At 38.0% G+C, this 11885-nt stretch overlaps 1 protein-coding gene across 1 annotated transcript in view; it reads right to left on the minus strand.

The window, feature by feature from the left end:
- RAB21 (RAB21, member RAS oncogene family) overlaps positions 1 to 11583 on the minus strand; it is a 38479-nt gene extending 26896 nt beyond the window's left edge. The window contains exon 1 of the mRNA XM_035002126.1: positions 11163 to 11583. Within this exon, the coding sequence (XP_034858017.1) occupies positions 11163 to 11315 (153 nt within the window). The 5' untranslated portion in view covers positions 11316 to 11583. The remainder of the gene's footprint in view (positions 1 to 11162) is intronic.
- Positions 11584 to 11885: the final 302 nt, after the last annotated feature.

The raw sequence follows: 11885 nt of genomic DNA on the forward strand, positions 1-11885 counted from the left end.
CTAATCTAAAAAAATGGTATTTTGCTTTATGAACACAAGTTATGAAAAACAAAGAAAAGCGTGGCTCCTGGCTGGCTCAGTTGGTAGAGCATGCGACTTTTGATCTGAGGGCCATGAGTTTGAGCTCCATGTTGGGCAGGTGCCTACTTAAACAAACAAAAAGATTTAAAAAAAGAAAAAAAAATGGTAATTAAGTATTTTCTTAGATTTTCCCCATAAAATTTTTCTTAGAGCATTTAATTTGATGTCACCCTACCCACCCATTATAGAAAAAGCTAAGAGATTTCTAAATGAGATAAAAGGTTTACTGGTAGTTTACTTAACTGTATGAATACCAATATTATTTGAAATATTGCTGCAATTATTTTATAATTCAATTATTTAACTTATATCTAGTAATTACCCCAGGTACTAATGTTACAGAAATGAAAGGAAATGTTCCAGCCTTCAAGTAGTTTTTAGTCTACAGCAGAAATAAACATGTAAAGAAAAATACAGTATCATGTGACAACTGTTAAAACGGGAGGGTCTTGCCAAGTAGACTCTAAAGACAGTGCTGAGAAATGAAGTGAAAAGCCTTCCTGGATGAGTCAAAGAAGGCTTCAGAAAGAAGGTGATGATCTCCCCCCTTCAGGAATAATAGGGGCTTTTCCAACAGATGGGTAAAGCCACTGAAGCCTGATACACATAACTCCCTCTCCATGGAGAACTCCAACAAGCTAGTATGGTCAATGCCAGAGATGAGACTACAAAGATAGGCAAAGGCTGAATAAATCAAAGAAAGTACTAGGGTTCCCTGTCTAGATGTATGGACTTTACTTTGTGGGTCTTAATAAAACCTGTTCCAGGACACAGGAATGTATAAATGTATACTAAAGTTAGATGTATTTGAGAAATGCAGCATATTGCTTTGTATTCCCTTTGTACATTCCTAACACACATTAGCACACTAAGATTCTGCCAAAAGAAAAGCTAACTGCATCTATACAACCATTTCCCAAACATATTTGACCTCTTTTTCCCTAGAGAAATGCCTAATTCATCCTAGGGAATAAATGTTAAGAAAAATAATACTGTTGATGAGGAGAATCACTGAAGGATTTTAAAGCAGTGGGTAAGTATAAGATACATATTTTAAGAGAATGACTCTGGGATAGGAAGGGAGGTTAGACTGAAAAGGACAGGACTAGACCTGCAGACAGAAGGCTATTACAAAGTTGGAGAGAAAAACAAAAAGGGCCTGAACCAAGTCCACAAAGACGGAAAAGAGAAAAGAAAATCCAGGGTATTTGAGGAGGAAATATCAGAATACAGTCAGTTGACATATTTAAAAAAGGAACAGAGAGCCAAGTCCAAAGCTATGCAGGGACAGTCACAGTTAGGTGTCTCTACATAAAAGAAAGTACAGAGAAGTAAGGTAAAACATATAAAAAGCTAGGATGGTGAATTATTACTGATGGAGAAGGAGCCTAGATTTCAGGAAGGACTTTCTGCTGAATGCACACCAAGGAAATTTAGAATTAAGAAAAAGCCAATGAATTTAGTAATTAACTAAGGAATCCACAGATAGACACAAATGGCAGAGCTAAGATCAAATCCAGGAATGCCTTCCTTCAAAACCCAAACTACACTAAAGATATTTTAGGTATTTTATTAAATGAAACAAAGATTACATAGAAAAGGGTATAAAATAAATGGCAAAATAACAAAAGAAATCTTGGAAATGAGAAGACCAAATACATGTTTTGACAATAAATGTGAACAAAGGACTTCTCCCACTCATTATAGCACAGGAGCTAAGAATATGAACTTTGATGGGTACCTGGGTGGCTCAGTCTGTTGGGCATCTGACTCTTGATTTCAGCTTAGGTCATGATCTCAGGGTTGTGAGGAGGCTTTGGGCTCCACGCTGTGTGGAGCCTGCTTAAGATTCTCTCTCCCTTTCCCTCTCCCCGTCCCATTCTTGCACACTCTCTCTCTCAAAAAAATTAAAATTAAAATAAAAAAATATATATATGTATCAACTTTGATTCAGAACTTTGGATTTGAATCTCAGCTTTGCCCCTTATTAGTTGTATAATCTACTTGAACTCAACCATATCCATGGTTTCAATATGAATGCTATACAAAGAAACTAAAAATCTGAATCCTATCCAAATATTTAATAGGTAGGTCAACTTAAATGCCTCTCCTCTCTCAAATATATTTAAAATTAAACTGATCCCTTGGTTAAGCGACTACCTTCGGCTCAGGTCATGATCCTGGAGTCCCGGGATCGAGTCCCGCATCGGGCTCCCTGCTCGGCAGGGAGTCTGCTTCTCCCTCTGACCCTCCCCCCTCTTATGTGCTCTCTCTCATTCTCTCTCAAATAAATAAATAAAATCTTTAAAAAAAAAAAAATTAAACTGATCTTCCTTCCAAAACTGGCCTTCCATTCCAACTTTAATATTTTGATCACATTCTCCAAGTCACTGAGGTTTAGAATCTTAGAAATATCGTCATTGAATATTCTTCCTCCCCTGACATTCCATATTCCCAAAAAATCCTACCAAGACTTGTCTTCACATTTCTTCTGGAATTCTCTGATGACCAATCTCATATTATTATAATACCTTTGGTCTCACTTCACACTCTAGTTGACATGCCGAATTATCTTCCTAAAGCCTCCATGATTAAAAAAAAAAAACTTACCATAACTCACTGAAGGATTCTAATAAGGTATCATTTTTAATAAGTTTGCTTGAACTACATCCCTGCTGGTAGCTAGATAACCTTTTTGTCATGAGATTTGTGGGGATTTCTCAGTAGAGAGGAATGAATTAGAGCTGATAAAGCTCCATCATTTCCTTTTCCTCCATCATCTCCTTGGAAACTTACCACCACTTTCCCACGGTGAGTTTAAGGGACAGTGTTAAGTCTCCTACAGAATCATGGATATACAATTTTATGGAAAGATGCTCATCAGTGTCGATTATAAAAGAAAAAAGAAATAACCTAAGTGTCCCTCAATAGGCAATTTTTAAAAGGTACCCAAATATAGCCCATCCATACAGTGAAACTCTATACTTTCATTTCTACTACTATTGCTATAGTCGCTAACAGTTACTGAATGCTTACCTTCCATTAAGTACCGTGCTGAGCACTTTTTATAATATCATTCACAAGCTTCTCCTTTATAAAAGTTAGGGAACCCTAATCTACAAGCAAAAATCTCTAAGTGTTATCTCTGTATGCAAGGACCTAAACAATTGTCCACATCTATCCTCCTAAAATAGCTTCCAGTATTTCTCCACTTACTCTCCAACTTGTATGGTTTATATACATACCTCCAATTCTGCTTGTTCTTAAAATTCCCCTCTAATTTGGATGTATTCTTTTCTGTTTGAATCCCATCTATCCAAGTTCAGTTCATGATCCATACTCTTCTTCCTTGAATTTTTTAGCTTTCTCATATCACCCATACAACCCACACTGACTTTCTCTATCCTAAAGAATTACAGGGAACCTAATATTTAATATACAGCATATACTTCCTTGCTTATATCCTAAGTTATCTTTTCGTTGAGTGTAAGTCTTCTGTCAACTTGATTACCTATTTTTATTTAATATGTTCATGATGCTTACAATGAAATGGGCAGTATTCTAAAAGCTTTTCAATATTAACTCATTTAATTGTCATAGTACTCGGAGTAAGATATAATTATCCAAATATTACAGATGTGGAAACTTAGACACAGGAAGGGTATCTTGCCCAGGGTCACACAGTAAATGACATAGTGGGATTTGAAATCCAAGCAGTCTGGCTCCAGACACGACTCATAACCACTATGCTGTGATATCTCCCACATTGAGATCTGAAATAATTCTTCTCTTGTGGAGAAAGCAGGAGTGCTGACACAGAAATATTGTTATTGTAGATAAACGTATCTACAATAACAGGTAAATTGGTGCAGGTAAAACTCAATTTATGTAAGAGATGTGCTCCTAAAAGTTTCCTTATAAACCAAATTATTTTAACTCAAATATCTGATATATTATCCAAGGATCCCACGGAATCTTTTTTTTTCTCCTTCATAATGAAATACTTAAGTCCCACTATATGGAAAGATTCCTAGTATAATATAAATTGTCCCATTTTATATGTATTCTAAGACTTTAATATGTTACAATAGTTTCTTAAAGAACAAATGTTTTAAAAACAAATACAATTATATGTGAGAGTAAAGCTGAAAGATTTTATGTAATATCAAGATAGTAGTAAACAATCAAAAGGCTGGCATTTGTCTTATCTTTTTTAACCACCTCTATGAGGCATACTTAATTTGGATAGACAACTGAGATACCACTTGCAGCTATACGTAATCTGGGGCAGGGGCTCTTAATTGTTACATGGGAGTGAGAGTGAGAGGGAGGAGTGATCACTGACTTCACTGAGAATCTGATGAGAGCCATGAACTGATTTACTCCCAAGAAAACTGCTCATATGCACATACCAAAAACAGTTTCACACACTTACCCAAGAGATTTATAAATCCCTGACAACTCTCAGTAAAGAATTCCCAGTCTAGAAAGGGGAGGGGAAAGTGGCATGACAATATCAATTTAAAAGGTTCTAGAAATATAGGAAGAAAAAAAATGGTACATCCTGTGTGTCAAACACCGTGCTGGACTTTCTCATTTAATCTTTGTAACAACCCTGTGAAGTAGCTAATTAGCCCCTTTTTACAGTTGTGAACCTGAGATTTAAAGAAATACAGTGACTCACTCAAGGTCAGACAACTCTGTTAGGTTCTGCAGTGGGTAAAAGATTGTTTGACTCCACAGTGCTTTTTCCATTGCACAAAGCTGTTTATTCTAGAACACATTCTTAACCTGGCACTCCTCCACATGGACACCAAGCGTTCCTGGATACCAACTCAACTCTCAAAAATATATTCTCAGGGTAGGCACAAAGTAATGAAGATCAGAGCAATGGCAGATCTCCCACCTTATTCCTCTGAACCCTGAGTTACAGCACCACTACTTAAAAATTCCAATGACTTCATCTTCCAAACTTTAGAGGTATTAACAAATCAATAATCTCATTAGCTGAGGCCAACATCTGTCATTTGCACATGATGCTTATTTACCCAACATCTTATCCAAAAGCATAATGGATACTTTTTAAAAATATCTATTAAAAAAATAATTATAGGAAAGAATAAGAAAAAATGTATCTGCCAAATGAAAGTTTTTCATAACTTGTTAATCAATTTTTTTGTATTTGTTGTTAGCCAGATCCACTTGCTGTGCTTGCTAACAACTGGCAAAGCAATATACCTAAAGCAGCAAAGTAAATGAATTATAGACAAAAACTTTTCTGTTTTTATCTAATATCTTTTAAGTTTAACAGACTTTCATTAATAAGTGTGTGTCTGGGTGTATACATAAAAAATAAACACTGACATTATTTTTGCTATAATCACTAACATTGTTTCACACTTAAGTATTTAAAGTATCTATTACTACTTCATTAAGACATGAAAGGAGTTAGGTAATTTATAAATTAGTCCTCTGTAGAAAGGCAATAAAAATTAGCTATTGGAAAACTAAACTAGATTGCTACAATGGCAATCATATTACAATATACAAATGTAACAAATTTACATATTATATACCTTACATTTACACAATGTTGTATGTCAAATATATTTCAATAAAAAAAAGAAAGAAAATGGGAGTGCTTGAATACTCCAACATTTCTTGTCCTTAGTTTCCATAAAGTACAAGGATTATAATCAGTTTAGAGTTCAACTAAATACTTTGAAAATAAGAGTCAAAAAGTTACTTTTGAGGAGTAGCTCAAAACCCAAAGCAGAAAATGGCAATCAGACATGGAATACTTATATATTAGGAATTTAAAACAATTCAGAAAAACTCTTTTCTTAAAAAAAAAAAAAAAATTATCCATCCTTCCATACGAGGGGTGTGTGGAGATTTCAACTACTGTATTTTATAATGATGTGAATGAATGGACTGTTCAACACTGATGTGACTTCAGGAACTACTTGGAAGATATGTCAGGGATTCAAAACACTAATCTTACAAATAAGGAAACCAAGATTCCTAGACCAGAGACTATGATGCCAAGTATAAAAGCAACTGCTAGAACCTGAATGCCAACTGTTGCTCAGGAGGTTAAGGTGCATCGGGGGGAAAAGTAGTAGACTTAGCTTAAGAAAAAATGGTACACCATTACTATTTATGGGACCTTGGAAATTTAATACAAATCTTAGTTTCCTCATTTGCCAAACTATCAGATATTATCTGCCCAGCCAATCTTAGAACACTGCTTTGCTAATCAAATGACAGCCACCTACCCCAGACTACAGAAGGCATATAGGTGGAATTCGTTAGAAATCTAAAAGGGAAGATGACTGATGGTTCTGATTATAAACAATGTTACTTTTTATATAAGAGACTAGTGGAAAGTGATAGAGAGCACTTAAATTAGAGTGCATGATCTTAGAACACCTTCATATGAGGCGGAAAAATGGCATACAATTGAAGAAAATGAAATTATCACCCAAGAGCACAGACATAAAGAGACATATGATAAAGATGGTTACAATCAAAATGGCACAAACATTTCAGAATAAAATCAAGAAAGCTAACTGATGGTTAAAGTACTTTACTCATCTTTATATTTCCCAACTATCATAATGTTTGATATTTAACAGGTATGAAATAAACAATCACTGAATTTAATTGCTTATGTAATCACGTAAGAGAGCGTGGGGACTCTATATAAGATTAAGTTTCCTGGGCTAGGTAAAGGATCTTGAGTTTTTAGAGAGCTCACCTACAAGATTACTTCATAATTATTAGTAACCTAGGAGAAGCTCTGCAAAAAGAGAGCAGTACTAAAACATCAAAGCATGCCCAATGTCACAATTTTCAAGAGGGAAGTTAATTTCCCACAATGTCAATCCCAGTCAAAACTCAAAAATGGATAATAAACACATATATATGTATGTGTACAGTAATAATAAATTTATATTTATATGCAAATAATGCATTTACAAAATTTACATATGTATAATTATATATAAAAGTATAAGCAATTTTAAAATTGGACAGCATGGGTTCTCAAAATAATCCATGTGAAATTAATCCCATAACCTTTTTGACTAAGTCCCCATGAAGGAAACCAACACAGACTAAGCACCATCTATTCATTCAACAGCAAACATTTATTGAAAAACATGTGCCAGGCACTGTGATAGGAGGTCTACCTATGATGGCTCTCTATTTAACCAACATAAAAATCTGGTAACTAAAGCGGTACCTCGCTGGCTCATTCAGTAAGCATGCAACTCTTGATCCCTGGGGTTCTAAGTTTGAGCCACATGTTGGGTGTAGAGATTACTTAAAAATAAAATCTTAAAAAAAAAAATTCTGTAAGATCCTCCCATTTTATAGATCAAGAGCCAGCTTACAAACATTAGAATAACCTGCCAAGATCATGATGGCTATGAAGTAGAAGCCAAAATGCAAAACCGAGTCTAACTTCAAAGTCCTGTCTCTTTTTACCACATCATATGGCCTCCTAATGCAGAAACACAGTGTATCTTGTCTTCTGCAAGCATTTGACAAAGCATCTTATGATATCCCCTGTGGGCAAGACTGATGTAGTTAGAACTAGATTTATAATGCTGGAAAAACCATTTTCATTAAAGGCTTTGTGTCCATAGGAGTCAATTTCAAGCTGTCTTCTGTTTTCATTATCATTAATAGGTACAACACTCCATTGTTTCTCACTCAAGAAGACAGACTATGGCCCATGCATAATCTGAAAAAGCCCCACCCTAAGATTCTGGACATCTAAAGAAAAATATACCTCGGGTCATGCATCACTGGACAATAATGAGACCTCCTGCAGAGCTTTGTACTTGGCCGTCTGTCTCCCTTTTTCAGTCTTTATTAATGCCTGATGAGAACACTGAAGACAATCTTAGCAAATTTTCAGGTGACAAAGTTAAAATGAGTAGCTAATCTGGACAGTAAGGAGCATACCTTCTTCTTCTTTGCATGTCCAGAACCCAACCAAGTGCCTGACCCACAGGTCATGTTTCTTGAATTATAAAATCAAACTTAAAAGGACATCAACAGGCTTTAACCACTGGAGTAAATCTATCAAAGTCAATTTTAATGGGTCAAATATATTAGGGACAAAAATACAACTATAAAATCAAAGAAAAAAGAATGTGAGGGATGTAATGCCTTTTTTTTTTTTTTTTTTGGAAGCAAGACTAAGACAGTAAGCCCTATATTAATCAATGTAACAGCTGTCCACAAGCTCATAGAATTTTTTCTATTTCAGTGTTGGAAAAGGATTCTCAATAGGGAAGGGAACTGTACTTTGTTCAGTTCAAACCACACTTGGAATCATTTCTACAGCTCAAAGATTCACATTTTAAAGAGGACAATGATTAAATGATAAGTGTCTAGAAAAGATGTCAAAATAGTGAAATGATTTAGAATGATGTCATAGGAGATTCCTTTTGAGGAACCAGAGCTGTTTACCCAATAGACAAGACCAAGAGGTGTGATAGCTATATTCAACTATCAGAAGGGATGTCCTGTGTGACCAAGATTCAGAAGACAGAACTGGAACTGGAAACAAGGAAAGAGATTTTGGCTTTATACACAGAAAAACTTACTGGAAATTAAAACTGTCCAAAATGAAGTGGGCCATCTGAGGACACTGTGAGTTTTCCACTTTCTATACCAGTTCATCTTACCTCTAAGAGGAGATGAGACAAAAGTGGACAATCACTTGACCGAAATATTAAACAAAAGACTGAAACAGTGAACCATAAACTACTTTAGGTTCTGCTCAGTCTTATAACTCTTTGAAATAAGATTGCAAGAAAGTGTACTTTGCAAAACACAAAGTATGTTCCAAAGATAGGTAGTAGGTAGTTTTGACAGAAAAGAGACTCTTCATGTCTTATTTTCTAATCCATAATCTCCTCCCCATTTGGAAATTAAAAGCATATCTGGTTATGTTTTATGGGTCACAATTCTCTAAAAAAAATTAAAAGATAAACTGATATATAAGGGAGAGCAGATACAATGTTGCTTCCATACATTGGTATGCAACAAAATCCTCAGTTCTGTAATATAATCCAGACACTGTGATGATAGTCATATAAATATTAAAATCAGGACTGCTACGTTTTTGATACTGAAAATCTACCATAACTTCATCCTCTCCAGTGTAGGCTGCAGTAGTTTCTAATATTTAAAAATCTTTAGCCTGCTTTTAGCTTCAAATAATGAAGGTGTAATTTTTAGGTTGAAGGACTAAATTATCTTAAAAGGGGGGGGGAGCTCAATTACAATGATTTTCTCTTTTATATTAAATCTGTAGCACAAAGGTAACCATTAAAGGGTAGTTTACCAATATCCAGAGGCAGTGTGATTTACTTGCTCAAAATCTTAAGTGAGACCTGCATTCAAATTTCAGCTTGGGCACCATGCATGATTTGTGGCAATGTGACTGCCAGCAAATTACTCAACTTAACCAAGCCTGTTTCCTTGCCTGCAAAATGGGGCTAATAAAACTATCTACCTCATAGGCTGTTATAAGAATTAAATGACAGAAGAAAAATAAAGTACTCAGCAGAGTAAGAACTCGCTAAAGGCTAGCTATCATTACTTTACCTAAATGAATTTCTAAATTCCAAATAATCATTACCCTACAAATTTCCCTGACTCACTAGCAAAACTCAACAATAACTATTAAAATTGTGTAAGTGCTCTTGTTCAAGGATGTAAGAAAAAAGGAGTTTCCTCATATTCATTTTTTCAGATATTATGCTTTACCTAAGAGAAGTAAAAACAGGAATAAAAACAGAATATGGAATTAGAGCATCTTTGGGAATTCTAGACTCAGTAGTTTAATATGTCACAACAATTAGAGGAGATTATGCATTCTATTAAATAGTGTCAATGTTCTTACACACTACACAGTCACTAAGATCTGTTGTGCAATTTGCGCCAGCAATAAAAATGGAGAGCTTCCAATAGACCAAGTCAAGTGATTTTATGTATACTTGTCCTGACAACCCTATAAGGTAGACACTATCATTATGGCCATTTCAACAAAGAAACCTAGGCACAGACAGGTTAATTAACTTGCCCAAGATCACACAGCTAGTTAAATAGATGGAGATGGGATATGAACCTCAACAATCAGGCTCAAAAGTCCACTCGATTTTAGTACCTGTAACTAAATTGATCAAGTCAGTTTAGTTGGATATTTTTCTTCTAACACGTGCAAACTGATTTCTTTGGGACAGGGAGGAGACTACATCTGCCTCAAAGGGCTGAGTTCACTCCCAATCAATGATTACACTTTAACACTTTTCCAGCTAACCATAAGATAACTGCAGAAGAAAGCCGGCTCTACACTACAAGTAAAGAAAGTAAGTAGCAGCAGCAACTAAGCTGTTAGTTTGGGAGACCAACTGTTGGCTAGTAGTCACATGACGTTTCCATGTGCATGTGGATCGACCGACCTCACAGAACGATCGTCCCATAAGTTAGACCCACGCAGGCAGCAATGAAACTGCGTAACCCATAACCGGCAAGCGGTCATTTCAAAAACCCTCCACAAATGACTGTTTTGCCTATCAGCACGTTACTCGAAGACAGGACAAAATGGAACTTGCGTAAACACTTAGTCATCAGTAAGCGCTGAAGTTACAAATCACCTAGTTCGCAAAATCAAATCCGCAGCTAAGTTCCTAATTCCGAAAGAAAGAAAAAGGGCTGACAGTCGGTGACTGTAGTAGGGTGAAGGCACCTAGGGCCCAAGCGGAAGTGAATCAAAGGGGGAAACTAGCCAAGCGATATGGGGGACTCCACGATATGCGCAGCCACACGGGGGACTTTTGAGGGACCTCCCGCTCCCTTCCCCAAAGCCTGTCCTAATGTCTACAGAATGCCCCGACCCCGCATGTCCCTAGGGCGGATTCAGAAAGGCAATTCGACGACGGAGGTGACAGGCCTGAGATTTCTAAGCCCAGCTCCAGAGGACCATGGTAGCGAAGTCCTCACAGCCCCGGAGGAGTAGGGGCCCCAAGGCTCCACCTTCCGCTCCCTGGGGCCCGCACCTGCAGAGTGGTGATGTGCTTGTCGTTGAACTTGTTCTCGCAGTAGCGCAGCACCAGCGACGTCTTCCCCACGCAGCCTTCCCCCAGCAGTACCACCTTGAATGAGTAGGCTCTGCCCGCCGCCGCCCCGCCGCTGCTGCCGGCCGCAGCCATCCCGTTTCCTGGCCGCCCGAGCCCTAGAGCTGCGCCGAGCACCCCACAGCCACCGCAGCGCCTTCACAGCCGCGGCCGGCGCAGGCCCCTCCGCACCGACCCGCCAACCCCAGGCACTGTCTCTCTTCCCGCCTCCGGGCGAAGCCTGGAAGGGCAGAGGGAAGTCCGAGAGTGAAGGGCCCCCGCCACCACGTCAGGCACCCGAGGAAAGGCGAAGAGCACTCCCTCTCCGCCTCCCTCTAATGGCGTCTCCTTCCTCCTACGTCACACTTCGGGTCACGTGACCGCCGCCGTCGCGGGCGGCCCCTGGGACTCGGCCTAGGAGAACATGCCTGGACGTGGGTGGGGCTTCTGGGGCCTCTTCCTGGGGGGCGGTTGGCTGTGAGTGGAGCTCCTGCGCTCAGTCTCCGGCGGACCCTGGCTGCTTGCGGGTCACCGCCACTCTGCGGTTGGTGGAAACCTGCGGGATTAAGGAAGGATAATTGGAGGTAAACCCAGTTCTGGTGGAATGTGGAAGGGCAGAACGTTATGTTCTTGTCCAGGGAATGTTCACCAGGCTCATGACCTCTC

This window comes from Mirounga leonina, unplaced genomic scaffold (assembly GCF_011800145.1).
Source record: "Mirounga leonina isolate KUSES-001 unplaced genomic scaffold, KU_Mleo_1.0 Mir_126, whole genome shotgun sequence".
In the NCBI taxonomy this organism is placed as follows: Eukaryota; Metazoa; Chordata; class Mammalia; order Carnivora; family Phocidae; genus Mirounga; species Mirounga leonina.